We start from the raw sequence: 23,551 nt of genomic DNA, 5'->3' as shown, positions 1-23,551 counted from the left end.
GTTAAGTAAATTGTGCATGCTAAATTGCCCGTAGTGTTCAGGAATGTGTAGATTAGGTCAGTTACAGGGGAATGGGTCTGGGTGAGATAGTCTAAGGTTTGATGTGGATTTTTTGGGTCGAAGGGCCTGTTTCCACACTGTAGGAATTCTATGATTCTCTGTCACTCCTCCCCCTACCTCAGTGGAGCAGTTCTCTTTCAAATCTGGCTGTTGGACCCACCATTGTAATGTGAGAATGGCAGAACAATCACTTAATCTGCCCTAACATTTTTTTCCATCAATACTCTACACCCGACCACCACACCTGCCTCATCCCAACTACAGCATAAACGCTGATGTCCCCCCCACCCTGATCCACTATTCACTTCAACTCTGACGAAGAGCCATCTAGACTTAAAATATTAACTTGATCTCTCTCCAAAGAATACTGTCTGTTTTGCTGTGATCTCCAGCATTTGTTGTTTTCAGTACAAGTTCCAGCATCTGCTGCAATTTGCTCTTACCATGTCTTGTACAGTTGTTACATGACGTCCAACTTCTGCATGCAATGCTCTGACCGATGAAGGCAAGTATGCTAAATACCTTCTTAACTACCTTGTCCAGCAGTGATGCCACTTTCAAGGAACTATGTACCTGCACCCCTAGGTATCTCTGTTTGACAACACTCTGCAGGGCACTACTTTTAACTGTCTGAGTTCTGCCATGGTTTGTCTTAACAAAATGCAACACCATGTATTTAAATGAGCTCCATCCGCCATTCCTTGGCCCTCTGGCTGAGTTGATCAAGATACCACTACACTCTCAGCTAGTCATCTTTCCTGTCCTCAATATCACCAATTTTGATGTCATTCGCAAAGTTACTAACCATGCCTCCTATACTCCCATCCAAACTATTGATATAAATGATGAACAACAGTGGACCCAGCACGATCCTTATGGCACACCACTGGTCACAGGTCTCCAATCTGAAAAACAACCCTCTACCAACACCCTCTGTCATCAGGACAGTTTTGTGTCTAGTTGGCAGGCTCTCCCTGGATCTACCGTAATAATCAGTCTACCTTGTAGCACCCTGTCAAATGCGTTGCTAAAGTCCATGTAGACCACATCCACTGCATTGCCCTGATCAATCTTCTTGGTCACCTCTCCACAAAAACTCAAAACAACTTTGTGAGGCACTATTCCTTTTCAGTCCTTACCCTTCAAAATGCATATAGATCCTGTGTCTCAGATTCCTTCTAACAACTTCCTCAGCCCTGACAAAAGACTCACCAGTCTGTAGTTCCCTGGCTTTTCCTTGCAGCCTTTCTCAAATATTAGCACAATATTAGCCATTAGCACCTCACCCGTGGCTGCTGATTGTACAAATACCTCCACTAGGAGGCCTGCAATTTCTTCACTGGCTTCCCACAATGTCCTGGGAATATATTTAATCAGGACCTAGGGATTTATCTAACTTTATGCATTTTAATACCTCCAGCATTGCCGCTTTTGTAATATGAACATTTTTCAAGACATCACTGCATACCTCCCTGAGTTCCCGGGCTTCCACATCTTTCTCCACAGAATTATTTGCGCAGAATTTAATACTGAACAAGAACTGCATGGTACGGATAGCTGCATAGGCATGAATTTTAGCGTGGACATTGATGTAAGGATAGTTCAGACTTGTCAATGCAGGATTCTTTGAGGTTTTTTTATCTGAAGCTGTTACCACAAGTACAGAAAGAAGGCAGAAAATTACGGCTCATCCTTAACATTTCTTGAGAAGAACGATAGTGTGACTACTAAAGATGCAGAATTACTTTTTAAATCTCTATTTTCTAGTCATGATTCTTCTGTTCCATTACTTTATGAATACAGTAATTTGAATAAACCTGCAGTTCAATTTGCAGTTTAAATTGATAATTGGTCCAGATCTCTGGATGCCACCAATTTGCAGGTGATTGACTGTGGCCTTTAAATTTAAGTTGGGCAATTTACCCCAGGTATGAAATCCTCCAAACTTCTGAGGGTTCAAGGCTACAACTTGGAGAGTTAACCAGGAAAGGTTAGAGGATTAAAACCTGCCTTTTAATTCTTGAATATAAGACTGACCTTTCACAATTAGTTGTGTCCCACCTAGCCCTGTCAACCACCTACCATTATCTTATCTCATCTCTCTCTCACACACACACAGACACACACACACACCTTTGACAATCTGCAAAGATTTTCTGTGTTGCTGACACTGAAGATTGCTGCACCAGACAAGTTCAAATGGATTTGTATTGAAAAATGGGAAGCTAACTTTTGTCTGCTCTGGGTCAGATTTAAGAATTCCAACCAAGCTAAGATGGTTCAGGGCCAGATTAAACCAACATATGTTCAATGTTGATTCAATACACTTCCTCCAACGCATTACTACTATCTGCAAATATATAGGGCTAAATCTTCCAAACAGTGGTCATCACAGTTGTAATCCAACTCCAATCCTTCTTACTGAGCCCACTCTTGAGTTCAACATTTCTGGTCTGGACATTCACTAAATGTGGATATAGTGCTAGTTTAATGGGTGAGGGGGCAGACTGCCAGTTAATTGGATAAAGGAGAGGGTGACAAGTAAGAGGGGGTGGGGACAGTGTGGGAGAGAAGTCTTAGGAGAAGGGGGCAGTTCTAGGTGGCCGGGCCCAAAGTGACGGGATCAATGTGAGCAATGTTGTTAGAGGGATTTGTCAATTTCAGAGTTAGGTCAGGAGTTACAGTGGGCTAAAACTCCAACTTTTCCCTGGAAATTACAAAGATAAGTAAATCAGAACTCTCCAAAGCCTCTGACTCACAACTTGAAGATGATTTTGGAGGGTTCTAAATACTGCAAAATCTGCCATCGGAAGTTTCGACCTCAAAATGAACTAACCGATCGTCAGCATGCAGGTTCTTCGAAACAGCCCAATAGCGCATTGTCAGGGTCCACTCAGTCTCTGACTATTTGGAGACCAGATTTGGTTTGTTGCTGAGAAATCGGCGGACTGTGTTCACCTATACAGCGTATTCAAAAAGAACGGGTACCCAATGAACACAGTCCGCCGATTCCTCAGCAATAAACCAAAAGAAACAGACAAAAGGGGCCCAGAAACCATAACCACTCTCCCCTACATCAAAGACATTTCCAAAATGACTGCCAGACTACTCGGACCTCTTGGCATCAGGGTAGCCCACAAACCCACCAACACACTAAAACAGCAGCTAATGAACTTAAAAGACCCTATACAGACAACAAACAAAACGAACATCATCTACAAAATACCTTGCAAGAACTGTGACAAACACTACATTGGACAAACAGGCAGAAAGCTAGCCACCAGGATACATGAACCTCAACTAGCCACAAAACGCCATGACCCACTATCACTAGTATCCTTACACACAGATGAGGAAGGACCACTTTGATTGGGACAACACATCCATCCTAGGACGAGCCAAACAGTGACACACACGAGAATTCCTAGAGGCATGGCATTCCAACTGGAACTCCATCGACAAACACATTGATTTGGAGCCAATCTACCATCCTCTGAGAAAAAGAACAGGAAATGACATCACCATTGCAGGAAATGACATCACCAACCCAAGGAAACCTAAACAGATAAATAGAAAGCGGGACATAACATCAGCGCTTCATCGGAGGCTCACTGATGATGTTACCTAGAATGGTGACGAAACGTCTGAAAACTAACCTTCCAGCTCAGCAAGCAAACTCACATCCATAATAGAAGAATGCTACAGTAGTGGCTCAAGAATGCTTCGCAAAGCCATCAGGGGCACCAAGAGACAATACCATACTAAACTAGAGTCCCAAACTAACCACAAGAACACACTTCGACTATGGTAAGAATATAGCAGGCTACAAAGAAAGTTGAGCAGAATCGCTGACAACAATGCATCTGTCCTTGATGAAGTCAATGAATTTTACAGAGATATTAGCAACTGCCGATGGTGGAGAATCTGAGATAACAACACAGCAGGATATTGTAGATCCAACCAGTGATCAGACTATTTTGGATCTGTCGATTGTAATGAGACAAGTTCAATAAATAACGTCAGAGTAAAGGATACCATTGGAAACATTGACTAAAACATGTATAATTTAGCATTCAGCTTGATAGGCAAGAATTTGGGTTGGAAACAATTGTACCTATCTTAAAATTTCAAAGGAATGAGAGCAGAGTGGAGAAGGAGTTTAGTAGCAATAACAGTTGAGAACAATGGCAGACCTTTAAGAAAACAATTTTAGTCCTCCACTCAGCTTCCTGAAGTCAACAACCAGCTCCTTCATTTCGCTGACATTGAGGAAGAGAACACTATCCGCCTCCCCCTCTCTTGCTATTTATTTCAGAATCCTTGTCCCCTCCACCATTTCTGAAGAAGGGTCCAGGCCCGAAATGTCAGCTTTCCTGATCCTGCTTGGCCTGCTGTGTTCATCCAGCTCCACATCTTACTATCTCAATGAATTTTATGCTTGTTTTGAACAGAAGGTCAGTGAAATGATGTCACCCACCCTGACAGCCTCTAGTTTATTTGTACCCAGTCAGCGCTGCAATCATCAGATTGGCATTATTGAAGGTCAACCCACAAAAAACTACTGACTCAGATGCACTGCCCGGCCATGCACACAGATCCTGCAAAATCAGCTGGTAGGAGTATTTGCAGATATTTTTAACTTCTCCTTACTTCGATGTGAGGTGCCCGTGCCAATGAAAAATCAGTCAACATGACTCAATGACTATCACCCGCTGGCTCTGATGTCCATCAATATGAAGTGCTTCAAGAAGTTAGTAATGGCACATATGAACTCCAGCCTCCCAGAGTGCCTTGATCAGTTATGATTCGCCCAACAGATCCACAGTAGATGCCATCTCCCTGGCCATATGCTCATTCCTGGAACATCTAGACAACAGGAACACTTACCTTAGACTCCTATTTATTGATGTTAATTCCACCTCCAACACCATAATTTCAACAAAGCTCATTCCCAAACTCCAAAACCTAAGACTCTGTTCTTCTCTCTGCATCTGGATCCTTAACTTCCTGAACCATAAGGATAGATGACAACACCTCCTCCACAATATTCCCCAACCCGATGCCTCAAATGGTCACGTACTTCCTTCCTTACTATATTCTTTATACACTCACGACAGAGTAGCCAAATTCAGATCTAACTCCGTTTACAAATTTGCCAACAACACCACTGCAGTGGGTCAAATCTCAAACAATGAGACAGGGTACAGAAAGGAGATAGACAGCTTAGGTGATATGGTGTAAAGGCAACAGTCTCTCCCCCAATGTCAGCAAAATGAAGGAGCTGGTCGTTGACTTCAGGAAGCCGAGTGGGGGACCAAAATTGTTTACTTAAAGGTCTGCCATTGTTCTCAACTGTCTTTGCTACTAAACTCCTTCTCCAATTTGCTCTAGCCACTCTGTTATTATTCCTTTGAAATTATCCTCTTTTAAGATAGGTACAATTGTTTCTAAACCATGTTCTTGCCTATCAAGCTGAATGCTAAATTCTACATGCTTTGGTCAATGTTTCCTAAGGGATCTTTTACTCTGACATTATTTATTGAATTTGCCTCATTACAATCAACAGATCCAAAATGGCCCGATCACTGGTTGGATCTACAATATATTGTTCTAAGAAACTATCCCAAATATATACTATGAATTCTTCCTTAAGGCGTCCTCTGCCAATCTGACTCTCCCAATCTACATGAAGATTACATGCACTCAGCATCTCCTGACTTATTCTCTGTCCCACCACACAGATATTGTTAGTGGGCCTACAGACTACTCCCAACAGTGTCTTCTTTCCCTTTTTATTTCTTACCTCCACAAATATGGATACTATATCTTCCAATTCAAGACCATTTCTTGGAATCGTGATCATCTGACTCATATCAACAATGCTATTCATCACCCTTTTCTTCCTGCTTGATCATTCAAAAAGTTACTTACCCCCAATATTTAAGTCCTAGCTTTGATCCTCTTGTAACCATATCTCTGTAATGGCTATGAGATCAGACCAATTAAACCCGTATTTGTGCAGTTAATTCATCTATTTTCCTCCTAATTCTATAAGCATTCAAGTACAGAGCCATTAATTTTGCCTTCTTACCATTATTTCACTTCTGACTGCTGTTTTTCTGTTTGTATTGTCTGTCCCTTCCCGTCCCATCTGAGTGTAATTAAACAAATTGTTGTCCTGTAATTCTGCCACATCCTCTTTGCTTGTAAGCCTATATTTCCAATCTCCCAAACCTCACCCCTCAATTAGTTTAAAGCCCTCCTCCTAATAGAACATCTTAGTATCAAAAGACTCCAAATATATATTCTATTTCTCACTTTCTATACTAGCTATTCTTGAAGCCTCAGTAAATTAGATGGCCAATATTTAGCAAATTATGAAGGTGGCTTTGCGATGAAGGTTGTTAAATATATCACAGCAGTAAACTTGCAATGGAAATCTAGGATCTCATGTCAACCCAGGTAAACTGTTCATACAATATTACCCACCGACTATTAAAATGTCAACTAACTAGCGCGACTCATTTTCCTAAAGATCACTGGGATTAACTACAGTAAGAAAACGAACAAAAATGAAGTAAAAATATGTAATATCAACTTCACTTGCTATTAACCAATCATGGTATCAATGTGACTGGGCAAACACAATATATTCTGTCGCTAACACTTCATCACAATATTGTGAATATATAAGATCAGGAATGGGGTAAGGTCACAATCAAAAGATAGAACAACTATGCATCTATACACAACCAAAAACTTCACAAAACCTTAGCGGCAAAAATGAAATGTAGTCACTATTTTAAATTCGGAAATACACAGCCAACTTGCACACAAGGTCTTAAAACAGCAACATGGGAATCATGAGATGGTGGCATGAATAATGTCAGAGAGACCTAGGCTAATATTCATGACGGCATGGCTTCAAATCTTACTATGGCAACAGCTGGAATTTAAATCCAATTACTAAATCTAGAACTGAAAGCTGGTTTCAATAATAATGGCTATGAAACTATCATTCATTGCTAGAAAAACCCCTTTGGATAACCAATTTCTTTAGACAAGAGAGTCTGCCAATTCTACTTGGTCTGGCCTGCACACTCCTCAGCAGCCACAGCAATATTATTGACTTTTAACTGCTGCCTGACATAGCCGAACAACCACACAGTCAAAGGGCAATTAGAGAGCAAATGGACAACAATGCTAACTTTCCCAGAGACGACCATGTCCCAGGAAAGAACAAAACAAAAGTCATGTTACAAAATCATGCCCAATAAAAAGTGATTTTATGAAGTTACTGGCTGCATACCACTGACTGCATTTTAAAATGACTGTGATAACATTCCAGTGATTTGAAAGCACAACTTCTAAGATGGCTAGGTACTTACATTATGGATCTGACAAATGTAACAACTCATTAAGTGGAACAAAACTATCTGTAAGAATTGACACAGTTATCTTAGGATTCAGCAAAGCACAATAATCACAAATCGCATTGAAGAATTGTCTCAAGCAGAAATGGAAATAAAATGTGTCAATAGTCACTCACTCTTATTCGCCTCTCAGAGAGCATAATTAACGGTTAAGAAGCTCAAATATTAAACAAACTTAAATTTTTTTAATAAGAATATGAAACTTGTCTCAAACTGGAAAACACTGACATGACACATGTATAATTGGTTTTCCAAAATCAAAAATGATTTTTAGTAGTAATTCAGGCTTACTACGCGATTCAAAGCCTAGGTAGCTGAGTTAACTTAAGAGTTACATTTTCCTATAAAGGAAAGTTCTTGTCAGTTCAGTGAAATCTAATTGATTACAGGTGGTAGCGGCTTTGACAGAAAAACACAGGGAGAAGCACAGAATTACTGACAGGAACTTCTGGATTTCTATAGTTAACTATGCATATGTGGAACCCTTAAGTTGTCATTTTGACAGGGGCAATAGTAGTCACCTTTTGCTGTTGTCATTACAGCAATAAATATTGACATTAAATACAACCTATCCTTTTCTTTCCTTATTAATGGGAATCAGTCATTTCTGAACCAATATGAAAGAGATACAGTAAATGCTCATAAGGAGGTGATGCAGGTGCAATACACTAATATTAAGCTAGCCAGTGCAGAAGAGCTTGCTGTCATATTTATTACAAAATTAGTCAGATTACATAATGACTGTAGGGATAAACTTTTAATTTTTTAATTCACCTTTTTATCCCCTTTCTGCTAATTAACAGAATTACTAATTAGAAATAAAGTGTTTAGAGTTAAATGATAACTGGTAAAAATTTGTATAGCATGGTTTTATAATTGCATCACCCACACCAACTTGTGAACCTATTGTCCACAGCTTTGCCACCCCCACCATTTCAAAGTGGTATATTTGTGCCAAGGGTCAGTCTAAACTTTGCCAATAATTGTAGGGGTGACTTGTACCTGGCTACGTAAGATGACTTGTACCTGAACACACTAAGTTGCCCACACCTGCTTACACGCTGGCAGACAGAAGCTAAGCTATACTAAGCAGCCTAATCAGACAGTAAAATACAATGGTACGTTTGAACAGAAACGCTAGAAGATCAGTAAAAGAATGCTGTATGTTCCCATCTGAGACAGTTCTGATAAAAGGATGCCTTAGGACAGATAAATGACCAATTCCAGCTTTTTTAATATTGTCCCAGTAAATGAATACCACCAGTTGCTAGATGAGGTCTTTAAACAGCTGTAAGGTTAACAACTAAAGTTATTTCATAGTAAATAGTCGCCTCTTTGAAGCTACCAGCAATATTAAATTGTTTCTAACTAAAAATGCTCTAATCATAGAAGTTGGTTTCAATACATAACCAGAACATGATACAAGCCTCAAAAAAACGTTTAAACTTAGATGTGAAGAGTAACTAGCCTTAGAACTCACCTTCTCTTATGCTGTGAACAAGACAGATTGATCACAACCCATAAATTACAAAATGATGACAGCAGATGCAGTTGTAGAATGTTACACCTATAATTAACTTTATAACAGAAGTTAACCTTAAAGCAATTAGTTAAAACTAACTGGCTTTTTATTTTTACGTTATGTAATTGGGACAGTGGGAAAATAAAAGGAGTAATTGAATGTGATAAAAGACATCACCAAAATACAATTGGTAATAGAATTCAAGCTGTCCTTACAGATAAGAAAGACCCAAATGAGTATAGCCAATAAACTAATGGAATGTGAATGAATAGGATGCAAAGATCTATCCCAAGGTCTACAGATTACAATATCTGGCTAATAACATAAGATCATCGGAACCTGAGGTTGTCCATAGAAGTGCCCATCATTGATTAGGCGTCCCACAGAGTTGGGTGTTGGCATTAGGGAGAAAGACAATGAATATGTTGCGTTTGATTATTGTAACACAAAATGTATAAAAATGCTGTATTTCTTTGTAAAGCAGAGGGTGTGTCATTGGTCTACCTTCTGAAGTTAAATGCAGGGAAGATCCTTTGGCCCTCTCCCTGCATAAACCAGTTTCTGCTTGAATAAACATCTTCCACTTGCCTGAATCCTGCCTGCCTCCTGAATCTTTGTCCCAGCTCAGGACAAACATTCCTACAGTAATATTTTCCAATTTTCTACTGTAAAAATATTTTATTAGAGCACAAACACAATAAGAGTTATAAGTAATCAGCTTCTAAAACAATCTCAGGTAACCAGCTAGAACCTGATGTGCATTTCAAGCCCACTGACTCCCACAGCTACCTACAATACACCTCCTCCCACCCTTCCTCCTGGAAAAATTCCATCCCCTATTCCCAATTCTTCCGCCTCCGCCACATCTGCTCCCAGGATGAGGCATTCCACTCCCGCACATCCCAGATGTCCATATTCTTCAAGTACCGCAACTTTCCACCCGCAGTGGTCGACAACACCCTTGATGGCGTCTCCTGCATTTCCTGCAACGCATCCCTCACAACCCGCCCCCGCCACAAGTGCCCAAAGAGGATCCCCCACGTTCTCACATACCACCCCACCAACCTCCGGATACAACGCATCATCCACTGACACTTCCGCCATCTACAATCTGACCCCACCACCCGAGCCATTTTTCCATCCCCACCCTTGTCTGCCTTCCGGAGAGGCCGCTCTCTCCGTGACTCCCTTGTCCGCTCCACACTCCCCTCCACACCCAGCACCTTCCCCTGCAACTGCAGGAAGTGCTACACTTGCTCCCACAGCTCCTCCCTCACCCTCATCCCAGGCCCCAAGATGACTTTACATATTAAGCAGATGTTCACCTGCACATCTGCCAATGTGGTATACTGTATCCATTGTACCCAGTGTGGCCTCCTCTACATTGGGGAAACCGAGCGGAGGCTTGGATACCACTTTGCAGAACACCTCCGCTCGGTTTGCAATAAACAACTGCACCTCCCTGTCGCGAACCATTTTAACTCCCCCTCCCATTCCTCAGACAACATGTCCATCATGGGCCTCCTGCAGTACCACAATGATGCCACCCGAAGGTTGCAGGAACAGCAACTCATATTCCGCTTGGGAACCCTGCAGCCTAATGGTATCAATGTGGACTTCACCAGCTTCAAAATCTCCCCTTCCCCCCACTGCACCCCAAAACCAGCCCAGTTCTTCCCCTCCCCCCACCGCATCACAAAACCAGCCCAGCCTGTCTCCGCTTCCCTAACGTGTTCTTCCTCTCACCCATCCCTTCCTCCTACCTCAAGCCGTACCTCCATTTCCTACCTACTACCTCATCCCGCCCCCTTGACCTGTCTGTCTTCCCAGACCTATCCCCTCCCTACCTCCCCACCTATACTCCCCTCTCCACCTATCTTCTTTTCTCTCCATCTTCGGTTCGCCTCCCCCTCTCCCCATCCCCCTCTCTGAAGAAGGGTGTAGGCCCGAAACATCAGCTTTTGTGCTCCTGAGATGCTGCTTGGCCTGCTGTGTTCATCCAGCTTCACATTTTGTTATCTTAGCTCCTAAAACAAATTTTCTTTTCCTATTAAAAGAAATACTACTTTGCTAGTGGAATCATTCCATCACCACTCAGGTATGTGAAATTAATTTAAATCATATTTTTGCTAAAAGCATATTTTTAAGGCTTTTTAAAAAGTTTGTTAAGTATGGAATAACATAAATTAAATTTTAAAGTAAAACAATTTCTATCTCTTAATGAAGTCAATGACAGCCACACTTCATAACATTACTAACTTAAGGTTAAATCTGTTCAGTGCAGCATTCTAGATTTGAAGTGATCTTTGAACACATCTATCAATTAACTGCAGAACAAATATTTGTCAGCAAGTCCTTATGCTATCCTCATTAGAAACACTGTTCTTGAGAGTTCAAAGGTTAATATAAAATTGGAGGGATATATTTGACTTTACCAATTCAAATACACATTGAAAATGCCAAAGCAGGAAATCTCCTCAAATAAGGATATACCTTGTGAGACATAATGGAAATACAAATTGACTGATGACTTTTAAGGGAATTTGTACTTTATAAACTGAAACATATTTAAAATATTAAACCTTGTAACTAATGATGGCTACTTATAAAATTGTTAACTATTAAATAAATGGCCAGTGTAATTTAACTGTGAGTGAACTTGTTTACAGTAGTAAACGTACTTTACGTATTTTGCAAGTGTGGCTAAACGTGAATAGAATTGTCCACTGACAGATGACCTTGAAGAAACCTATGTGGGAGAGCTCACAGTAGGGAAGCAGCTACGTGGCTTTTAAAGTGTAACCCTACTTTTCTTGTGTCCCTACAATAGTGAGTAGAATGGTTCCTTTTTGATTATATGTTTTATTGAGATCTGTCCCTTGATTTGACTTCAAAAATACACAACACTGGTATTAAATTAGCCTGGAGCAGTGTTTTATAGAGCAGTAAGACTGTGCTATTTCCTAGGTCTGTAGATTGCTAAAGTTTAAAGATGATCTTTAGTAGAATGATGTGCTCTGTGGAATTTGGCAGATTAAGGAAGAGTTTCCAGGTTACTGATGATTATGTCTGCAGGAAGTGTTTGGTTGCAAAACCTATTGGATTGCATAGATTGAGTAGAGCAGCAGTTCGAGGCAATAAAGAATTTTCAGGAGCTACGGGGATGTGATGGATGGCAGTTCCAGGAAGGGAGATATTATGATAGAGGACTTTCTCGTCAGAGGCACAGATGGACGTTTCTGTGGCCGACAGCGTGATAGCAGAATGGGGTGTTGTCCCCCTGGTGCCAGGATCAAGGATATTTCAGAGAGGGTGCTGAATATTCTCAAAGAGGAGACGAACCAGCAGGAGTTCATTGTGCACCTTGAAACTAATGACACAGGAAGAGAAAAGGATGAGATTCTGAGCAGAGAATACAGGAAGTTTGGCAATAATTTAAAAAGGAGGTCCTTGAGAGCAGTAGAATCTGGATTACTCCTGGTGCCACAAGCTAGTGAGGGTAGGAATAGGAGGACACAACAGATGAATGTCTGGCTGTGGATTCACATATTTGGATCATTGGTATCCCTTCTGGGGTGGAAGTGACCTGTATAAGGACAGATGGGGATGGGGACTGGTATTGGGTTTGGGATTGGATTTGTAAGGGGACTAATATTGTGGCAGGGAGATTTGTTAGTGCTGCTTAGGAAGATTTAAACTAGTAAAGGTGGGGTGGGTTGATGGTGTGGGACCCAGAGAGATAGTGAGGAAAGAGATCAGTCTGGGATTGGTACAGCTGGGAAAAGGAATAAGTCAAACAATCAGGGCAGGGAGAAACAAAGCAGAGAACGAAATTGGACTGATAAATTAAACTGTCTATATTTCAATATAATAGGCCAAACAGGAAACGCAGATGAACTCAGGGCATTGTATTGGACTGGGCTATTATAGCAATTACAGAGGCATGGCTCAGCGATGGACAAGACTGGCAGCATAATGTTCCACGATTTGGATGCTATAGGAAGGACAGAAAGGGATAATGTTACCGCTGTACTTAGGGAGGATATTCACAGGGATATATTCAGGGAAGTTACTTGGGTGGAACTGAGAAATAAGAAAGGGATGATCACCTTGTTAGGATTGTACTATAGACGCCCCCCCGTCCCAAGTAGTCAGTGGGAAATAGAGGGAGGCATTGACCTAGAGGTATTATCACTGGGCTGTTTGAATCCTACCAGATGGTAGAATTTGAATTCAATAAATATCTGGAATTAAGAATCTAATGTTGACCATGAATCCATTGTTGATTATTGGAAAAACCCATCTGATTCACTCATGTCCTTTAGGGAAGGAAACCACCATCCTTACCTGGTCTGGCCTACATGTGACTCTGGACCCACAGCAATGTGGTTGACTCTGAACTGCCGTCTGGGTAATAGGGGTGGGCAATAAATGTTGACTAGCCAGCAATGCCCTCATCCCATGAATGAATAAAAAAAATTGAGACACAAATTTGTACAGAGACCTTAGTTATCTGTAAGAGTAATAAGGTGGTTATCATACAGTAAACATAGACTGGGCTGCCATAGTGTTAAGGGCTTGGATAGATTGTTAAGTGTGTACAAGAAAACTTTCTGATTCAGTATGTATATGCACCTACTACAGAAGGTACAAAACTCGACCTACTCTTGGGAAATAAAGCAGGGCAGTTGCTGAGGTGTCAGTGGGGCCAGTGACTTTAATTCTATTAGTTTTAAAGTAGTGATGGAAAAAGATAGACTGGATCTACGAGTTAATGTTTTGGACGAAGGCCAATTTTGATGATAATAGGCAAAAACATTCAAAAGTTGATTGGGGGCAGATGTTTGCAGGTAAAAGGACGGCTGAAAATAGGAAGCCTTTGAAGAATACAAGAGTCCAGATATAGTTGGAACATAGAACATAGAAAAGTACAGCACAGTACAGGTCCTTCGACCCACGATGTTGTGCTATGGAATAATCCTAATCCAAAAACAAAATAACCTAGCCTACATTCCCCTCAATTCACTGTTGTCCATGTGCATGTCCAGAAGTCACTTAGATGTCACTAATGACTCTGCTTCCACGACTTTCACTGGCAAAGCATTCCATGCGCTCACAACTCTCTGGGTGAAGAACCTCCCTCTGACGTCTCCTTTATACCTTCCTCCTAACACCTTAAAACTATGACCCCTCGTGGCAGTCAATCCTGTCCTGGGGAAAAGTCTCTGGCTATCGACTCTATCCAAGCCTCTCATTACCTTGTACACCTCGATCAGGTCACCTCTCTTCCTCCTTCTCTCCAGAGAGAAAAGTCCGAGCTCAGTCAACCTCTCCTCGAAAGACAAGCCCTCCAGTCCAGGCAGCATCCTGGTAAACTTCCTTTGCACCCTCTCCAAAGCCTCAACATCTTTCCTATAATAGTTCCTATTCCTGTTCCAGTTATAGTGAAGGGCAAGGCTGGTAGATGTAGAGAATGCTGGATGACAACAGAAATTGAGGTTTTGGTCCAGAAAACCAAAGAAGCATATGTCAGGTATAAACAGCAGTGATTGAACGGGAGCCTACAAGTGTACAAAGGGAGTAGGAGCGTACTTAAGAGGGAAATCAGGATGGCAAAAAAGGGGACATGGGAGAGCTCTGGCAGAGAGGTTAAATGAGAATCCAAAGAATTGTAGAAATACATTAAGGACAAAAGGATAACTAGGGAGAGAACAGGGTTCCTTAAAGATCAATAAAGTTGCCAATGTTTGGAACTGCAGGAGCTGGGAGATATACATGAGTATTTTGCTTCACCATTTACTGTGGAGAAGGATATGGAAGATATAGAATGTGGGGGAAAAAGATAGGCGACAAAAGATTGGCGACAACTTGAAAAATGTCCATCTTACACAGGTGGTGGTGCTGGACTGCTTAAAAGGCATAAAGGTGAATAAATCACCACAACTTGATCAGGTGTACCCCAGAACAAAGAGGATTTGGAATGCAGGTTATTAGTTCCTTGAAAGTGGAGTCACAGGTAGACAGGACAGTAAAGGTGTTTGGTATGCTTGCCCTTATTGGTCAGTGCATTGAGTGCACAGGTTGGGAGGTTGTGTTATGGCTATACAGGACATTAGGAAGCGTTACACCACTTTTGGAATGCTGCGTGCAATTCAGGTCACCCTGCTTTAGGAAGGATGTTGTGAAACTTGAGAGGGTTCAGAAAAGATTTACAAGGATATTGCCAGGGTTGGAGGGTTTCAGCTATAGGGAGAGGCCAAATAGGCTGGGGCTATTTTCCCTGGAGTGTCAGAGGCCGAGAGGCAACCTTATGTAGGTTTAGAAAATCACAAATGGTACAGATGGGGGAAACTGGCAAGGTATTTTTTTTCCCCTGGAGGTCAGGCAATACAAAACTAGAGGGCATAGGTTTAAAGTGAGAGGGGAAAGATTTAAAAGGAACCTAAGGGGCAACTTTTTCCACACAGAGGATGGTGCATGTATGAATGAGTTTCCACAGGAAGTGGTGGAAGCTGGTACAATTACAACACTTAAAAGGCATCTGTATGTCTATATGAATAGGAAGAGTTTAAAGGGATATGGGCCAAATGGTGGCAAATGGAACTAGATTTATTTAGAATACCTGATTAGCATGAATGACTTGGACCAAAAGGTCTGTTTTCATGCTATACAGCTCTACAAGAACTGGCTTGCATGGGTGGGGGTGGGTATACAGCAGGTCTCAGGGAGAACCATCTCACATCTGACTCTAGCATGTGCATAAACAGTCGAAAACCCGCATTGAGTGGTGCACCAGATTGACTCCACTGACATAAAGAGGGAACCAAAATCTATATTCACCACACAGTGACCTGCACTAATGAAACAGGGGTGTTGTATCACAGTTGAAATTGTGAAAAAATATCACTTATGCTCTTGGTTCTTTACCCAGCCATGCTTATTGGCTACCTTGCAGTAGGCCCAGAAATGTGATTCATCAGTGCCAGGTGATGTATTGAAATGGCAAAAACGGGAAGATTGGGGTCATTGCTTTGTGGAACACTTCTGACGTAAAAATCACCGAGTCTGTTGCCTACTCTCACCAATGTACAGCAAAGCACATTGTGGGCAGAAAATGCAGTACACTAGACCGGAAGAGGTACAATGAATAGCAGAAGGTTAGCAAGCAGGTAGAGCAAGTAATCAGGAAAGCAAATGAATGCAAAAGTAGGGAGGTTATCCAGGGCATTGATGAGATCACATCTGGATACCATTTACAGTATTGGTCACCTTACTTACCAAACGATGTTAATGCATTGGAAGCAGTTCACATAAGGTTTGCTACACTAAAACCTAAGATAGGCACGTTGTAATATGAGGAAAGGCTAGACTGGCTAGGCCTGTATCCTCTGAAGTTAAGAACAGCCAAAGGGGACTCAGATGAAATATCCAGAAAGGGCTTAATTGAGTGGATGCAAATTGGTTTCCTCTTGTGGAAGAATCTAGAACTAGGAATCACAGTTTAAAAATTTTGGGGCATCTATTTAAGACAGAGTTTTCTTTTCTCTCATAGGGTTTTCTTCTTCAAATGTTAGTGGATGCAGAATCTTTAAACACTTTTAAGAGACAGGTAGATTCTGGTATACAGTGATAAAATTTTATCAGGATTCTGCAGGAATGTAAAATTGAGGTTGAACTCAGATGAGCCATGATTTTATTGAGTAATGAACCAGGCTCAAATAGATCAGTACACTCTTGTTCCTTGTTCATTTGTACAAGGCATTTTTGCAGACCTTGAAAATGGCAAGTGTTACATCTTTTGTGATGGCATGTTTGAAGTTTGACCAGAAATTGTGAAAAAATAACATTATCTCCGATTTTTCTCCACAAATACTGCCAGGCTTGCTCTGCATTTCCGTCAATTTCTGTCTTTGTTTCTGATTTCCAGCATCCGCAGTTCTTTTGTTTTTTTTCCATTAAGGTGCCAATGGAAGTGTTGATAGGTATTGGCAGTGACAGAGGAATGGGTTTCATGGTGGGCTGGGGTGGGGGGGGGGGGGGGGTGGGGAGGAAACAGTCCTTGCAGAACACTGACAAGGACAGGAGGGTAAAAAAATTTGATTGGAACATCCTATTGGAGGTGTGAAAAATAGCAGAAAGTAATCCTTTGGGTCCGAAGGCTGGAGGGGTGGAAAGTGAAGGCACGGGGAACACTGTTGTTAATCGGGGCTAGAGGGGCAAAGGTGATGACGTAAGTAGAGAAAATGGATCAGCTCGGTCACTGAGTCAGACAGCAAGGAAACAGACCGTTCAGTCCAACTAGTCCATATTGACCATGTTTCCCAAATCAAACTAGTCCCAATTGCCTGTGTTTGACCCCACTTCCCATCCCCAACACCACACACCAGACCTTGTTATCACATCGCCTGCCTTCACACACCCCCTGTGGTTAGTCACCAACAGTCCCCATTAACAACTATTCACCATTCCAGCCTGATCATTAGCAACTCCTTTGTCTGTCCAACTGCGTCCTCTCTCTCTCTCTCTCTCACTGGGCTCTATCCCATCTACTCCCTACCCCACCTCCTTCCTATTTTCTGCTTATAAACTGACATTTTCCCAGCCATCATCCGTTTTGAGGAAGGTTGAGGAAGGGTCACCGGACCTGAAACGTTAACTGTTTTCTCCTTCACAGATGCTGCCAGACCTGCTGAGATTTTCCAGCAACTGTTTTTGTTCAAGTGCAAGAATCTGGCTATCAACTTTCCAAATGTCAGAAAAGGTTCCCCAATCCAGGAATGTGAAAGTTCACTGTGTGCCTAAACAGTGAACTGAGCCCTCAATTTCAGACAGATAGATCGAAATGGCAGCATGCACAAGAGTCTTTACGGAGTATTTACTTTTATTGTGGTGTTGATTTGCTCGTGGAACCATGGAACAAAACCATCTCTTCAAATGGAATTCTCTGCCGCTGAACATTTGGAGGCCTCACTGTTTATGCTACCATGCTGGCTCTGAAAGCAGCACAGTAAAACAAAAGGAAACACTGTGACAAGGTCAGCCCAATGCTGGAATAACTCGTGAAAATACATAAATTCATGCAAATGCATGAAGACTGACATAATAAAATCCAACAGATTTGGGGTTTATACACAGGAATTATTGTAAACAGTATGAAATTAAAGTATTTCAGCAACCATTTACACGAATAGGAATGGTTTGGAGGGAAATGAGCCAGTAGCAGGCAAGGGATGGCATGGGGTTCAGTAGTTAGCACTGCTGCCTCACACACCAGGGGCCCAGTTTCAATTCCAGTCTTGGGCAATTATCTGTATTCGCACATTCTGCGTGTCTTTGTGGGTTTCCTCTCAGTCCAAGGGTATGCACTGTAAGGTGGATTGGCCATTCTAAATTCCCCATATTGTCCAGCAACGTGCAGGCTAAGTGAGTCGGCCATGGAAAATGTGAGCTAACAGGGATAGAGTGGGTCTGGGTTGGATGGTCTTTGGAGGGTCAGTGTGGACTTGACAGGTTGAATGGCCTGTTTCCATTCTGTAGGGATTCTAGGAGGGAGAACTAGTTTAGTTTGGGGTCATGTTCAGCATCGACTGTTTGGACCAGAGTCAGTTACCATGGTGTATGACTATTTGTATTCTCCCAATTTTCTCATCCCCTTTTGCAGGCACCATGATGTTGTGTGGCATCAGGAGGTCTTTCAGCCATTGATCATGTCAAGACATATTTTGGCACTGAACAAGTGTGTTTACATGGATATCTGAGGGTCGGGTCTATTAATCCCCACCTGCCACAGAGGGACAGAGTCCCATTCTAGATTGCTCAACTGCTAATGCACTGAGCAAGATCACCTGAGACCTTCCCATACTTAGACAACTGGGTGAAGACAGATTTATATAGATTTGAACCAATGAAATAACATGCCACATGTAAGAAAACTATCCAAAATTTTGAAAATATAAACATGATTCAGCAAAAATAGACATTTTGTTTATCTACAAAAACCTATAATCCAAAGGGATTGATAACTAGCAACTTCTCGTTCTTAAAAAGTGGTGAGACATCACCAACATTCATTTGCAAGTGCTAAAATCAACTGGAAAAACAATGGTTTTCGATGAACCTGGTCATTCTTGAAAATGCCCTTTTACTTCATACTGAATCGAAACAGTCAGTATGTCTATTCTGAATATTTACAAACTTGACCAGGAGCTTTCAGTAAGGGTCACAAACATCTTTTGAGAGAGAAACAATAAGTCCCTACATGAGTATAAGCAAATTTTAAAAAATAAATAATTACTCAAATACATTTACTTTCTTTTGTTTATAAAAAGTTTATATACAAGGTAGAATCATTTCACCATATATCATTAACTTAAAACAGAGTTTGGGTTTTACGTTAATTTTTGTTTTTATACTGGATGCCTAGGCTAGAATAGAAAAATAAAAAACCGAGGTACTTGAAATTGCAAGAAATAAAGAACAAAAAAGTGACAACTGAAAAGAAAACAATATTTTGGTCTCTTGATCAGAGCTGAAAAGCTAGAGAGATGTCTTCTGGAAGACAAGCTGGAGGGCAGCAGAAAGAAGGAAGGGGCAACCTGGGTGTGGCTGAATTATGGATAGTGATTGCAGATGAGCTACAGTGGATGTGCAAGGATGCAGCAGGACAGCTGAGCATGATATATCATAACAGCAAATCTCCCAGTGGGTATAGCTACAAGCAGAAGCGGAACTTTGCAAACTCAAAAGATGACAATTACCTGCTGGGCCAAATCGGCCAGGAGGCCTGTCCAAAATTGCACACAGGAAATGAAAAAGGGATTTAAAAATTGCTGTACATAAGCTGTTTAGCAGCTGGAAGTTTTCATTACAAATCTTACAAGACATTTTCAACTATGTTAGATATATTCATTGCCATAAGCAAAATCTATTGGAGTTAAAATCAGTTATAGTTGTATTAGTTCAAGTCTAGGATTGGCCAAATTATGAGGTAATTAACCATGTCACATAGGAGCAGAACAGGACATTCAGCTCGTTGATAACACTTTTTTTTCCTGAAGGGTCCTGACCTGAAATGTCAACTTTCCTGCTTCTCTGATGCTGCCTGTCCTGCTGTGCTCCTCCAGCTCCACAGCGTGTTAACTCTGACTCCAGCATCAGTAGTTCTTACTATCTCTGATTCAGCTCATTGAGTCTGTTCTACCACTCAACCAGATCGTGGCTGATCTAATAAGTCAGAACTCCGCTTTCCTGCCTAAATCTAGTAAAAAAATCTTAAAACATCATCTTGAATATCCTCAATGACCCCACCTCAAAGTCCTCTATGGTAAATAATTCCACAAATTCACAAGCCTCAGAAGAAACTTCTCATCTCTGTCTCAAAATGGTGATCCTTTAATCTGAGAATATGCCTTTTGATCCCAGAATTTCCCATAAGGAGGAAACAAGCATTCTACATGTTCTGTCTTGCCCCCAAAGAATCTTGTATGTTTCAGTAAGGTCACCTCTCATTCTTCTAAACTCCAATGAGTACAAACATGCAGTGCTTGATCGGCGTGGTAATGGAACAGGTTACAGCACCAGGCAGTCATTGGATGTAGGTTCTACTTTGAACTTATTTCTGCCATGATGAGATGACGACAAACCAGAGTGCAGCTGCACGCTACTTACATCCAACGTCTGACAATGGTGTTGGCAGATACCAACCACAGCATATCCATGACTCAGGAGGATATAGGATTTCAATCATACCCTCCCAAAATCATTACTTTTCAGAGTAATAACAAGTCTACTTAAACTACTTTGAAAGATCAAAAACACTTTATTAATGTCATGATATACTAATGCAATATAAAATCAAAACTACATAAATCAACTCATTTGCAGCAGCTCCTTTACTGCTAATTGAATTTTAATGTTCCAAATCTTACCTGTTCTACAGGAGCAGTATTTGAAAACCTAGTTTGACCAGAACCCCTGGTAACTGAGCTTGCGTGTTCCCACGGTAATTTGTTCTTCCCTCGACCAGCACTTAATACTCTTCTGAATGAGGTATATTCTTCGGTATTAGGACTTGGTGATCCATAGCACAAAGGATGAGCTTCATGATCACCATGATAACTGTGTGCACTCTGGGTTCTTCCACTAGCCAGTAGCCACTCGGTATCTGCTCCTAATGGCATCTGCATCCCTCTACCATGAGCAGAAGAAGGCATAGGTATTGCATATTCCACGAGTCCTTGTGCAGTTAATTTTGGCAAGGTCCTTCTTGCTAGTCTGGCTTGTACAGCAGCCATCACACCATCTCCATTTTCCTGTAACTCCACTGTATCCACTGCCTTCACCAAAAATGTTTTGTTAGAACCAAGGGATGAAGCTAACATGGCAAAAGCTTCTAAAGCTGCATGGCGGATTTTTCTCTTCGAGTCAGTCAATGCTGGTGCAACAATATGACAAAGACTGGGCAAATTAAAGTCTTCACTTGGATAAGTCAAAAGCGAAGCAATTATAATATTTAATATTTCTTCTCTTACTCTAGAGTTTTTGTGCTTTATATTATCAAGCAGCATATCAAGCACTTTTTGAGGACCAACTTGCTTCATCAAACCCATAAAGACTTTCATATACTCCTGTTTAGTGACAACTTTATTGTCACCTAGTACTTTTATTGTTGCAGATGTAATAGGTTTGAGATAATTTACCACACCATGATTTAGTTTAACTATCAGCAAGTTGATGATTTCCAACGTACCATGAACAACTTTAAAATTTGAGTCATCAAGCAAAGTGCATAAAAAGCCAATAAAACCTAAAATGGATGTTGTAGGCACAGTCATAAAATTAAAATAATCGACAACATTCTTCAGTTCTTCAACAGCATGCGCTCTACTTTTGTAATCTTCTCGGTCTAGAAGTCGGACATATAATTCCCGGGGAATTATTCGAAATTCCAGGTTACGATCCTTGGAAATTGGCCCAGAAAATTGGGAGACATCTTCAACACTGCCGATGGTCCCGCTACGAAATCCCGAATTTGTCTTAAAGGTTCCATTTTGTTCCACCCGAGGAACGTTACCCCCATTGAGCTGAGCTTGTGGCTCAAACTTTATTTCCATTAGTTTATTATACTCTCTTCTAAGAGCCGGTGGCAAACGTTTCAAGTACGAGTTAAATTCTTCTTCTCCGATGTGGTGTTTTATATACCCCATGGTTGCGAATGCTAAGAACGCATCATCCATGTTGTCGCCATTTAGCTTTTTCGCTAAACAAAGGGTCACGTCGAATAGACTGTCATTGTTCAATTCCTTGGTGAGCAAAATGGGTAAAATTATAGTTGTTGCCTTCCTAACAACAGGGTCGTGGTTTTCCAGCCCATGTTCTATCAAAGCCCAAAAAACCTCCTTCGAGATGACAGAGCATTTTAAACAGACATGCAAAGTTTGCACGAGTTCTTTGCGTACAGTTGGGTTGTCATCCCGCAGACTGCATATAAGTTTGGGCAACAAGGTGGTCCTACAGTAATCCAGATCTGAATCGGATCCTTGGATAATTTCAGATATGAGCTGAATACACGAGACTTTGACTTCCCTTCTGCCGTCCAGGAGCACTTCGTTTAAAATTGAGAATAGAGCTTCCTTGTTGCCAAACATTAACTTCCCTGCGTTTTGCCTGACGTTGGCACGGAGGGCCCTAAGTGCTTCGCTGCACTTGAGCGAAGACTGACTGCGGAGCTGCTGGAGAATCACATCTTCTTCCATGTTGGACGGCACCGCGGCTGCTGGGCTGCCGTTCCCCCTGACTGACATCACGGCATCCCGAGTGTCGCTGCTCCTGCAGGAAAAGAAGCCGCCGCCGCCCGTCTCGTAGACTTCAGGCTGGTCACTAGTCAAGAAGCGACGCTGCTCGTGCTTAGCAAACGCCGGCCGCACCAACTTGGCAACCGAACCTGCCATCAAAGCTGCCGGGAAGCGGCGGCCGGCCGAGCGCCTTCAGCGACTGTAAACGCCGCCGTCTCCAGGGCTTCATCCCTTCCTCTCTGACGTCATTCAATCGCCTACATGACATTTACCCTTTTATTTACAATAATCGCAGCGTTCACCTCTAGCCGCCGGGACCGGCAGCACCGCACCACCTCGCTGTGCTTCCCTCACAACAAACCGTCCCCCTCCCCGCCACAACCCCGCGGGCGCGCACGTACGCGTGCACACACAAATGCAGCGAGGCGCAACAGCGCCTGACGCCTCACGTTCGGTATCTGTCTTTCCCACAGTCCGGGGTTTGAAAAAAACTCCCAACAAAATGGCCGTATCTAGGCGAGCCAGGTCACGTGAACAAAGCTAACTCCCTTCACGACCGAACGCTTCCATGGTGAAGACAGATCGAACCAACAACCCGGATGTTACTTTCTCCAAGATAACCCCTCGCCCGGCGGCTCAGCCGCCTTGAAGCACGGTGGGAATTGTAGTTTAAAATAGCGCCGTTGATAACTGGATACGGCGGCGGGATAAACTACAAATCCCAAAGTTAGTTGGTGTTCGAT

At 41.9% G+C, this 23,551-nt stretch overlaps 1 protein-coding gene across 6 annotated transcripts in view; it reads right to left on the bottom strand.

Annotated features, from left to right (window-relative positions):
• The window catches only part of LOC125455588 (TOG array regulator of axonemal microtubules protein 1), a 148,367-nt gene extending 125,069 nt beyond the window's left edge, over positions 1–23,298 (bottom strand). For all 6 annotated transcript variants that reach the window (XM_048537744.2, XM_048537740.2, XM_048537742.2 and 3 more), the window contains exon 1: positions 20,943–23,298. In XM_048537744.2, coding sequence (XP_048393701.1) covers positions 20,943–22,964 — 2,022 coding nt within the window. In that variant the 5' untranslated portion in view covers positions 22,965–23,298. The remainder of the gene's footprint in view (positions 1–20,942) is intronic.
• Positions 23,299–23,551: the final 253 nt, after the last annotated feature.

Source organism: Stegostoma tigrinum, chromosome 10, assembly GCF_030684315.1.
Source record: "Stegostoma tigrinum isolate sSteTig4 chromosome 10, sSteTig4.hap1, whole genome shotgun sequence".
Classification (NCBI taxonomy): domain Eukaryota; kingdom Metazoa; phylum Chordata; class Chondrichthyes; order Orectolobiformes; family Stegostomatidae; genus Stegostoma; species Stegostoma tigrinum.
The sequence above is the reverse complement of the archived record's forward strand: the minus strand, read 5'-3'. Positions and strand labels throughout refer to the sequence as shown.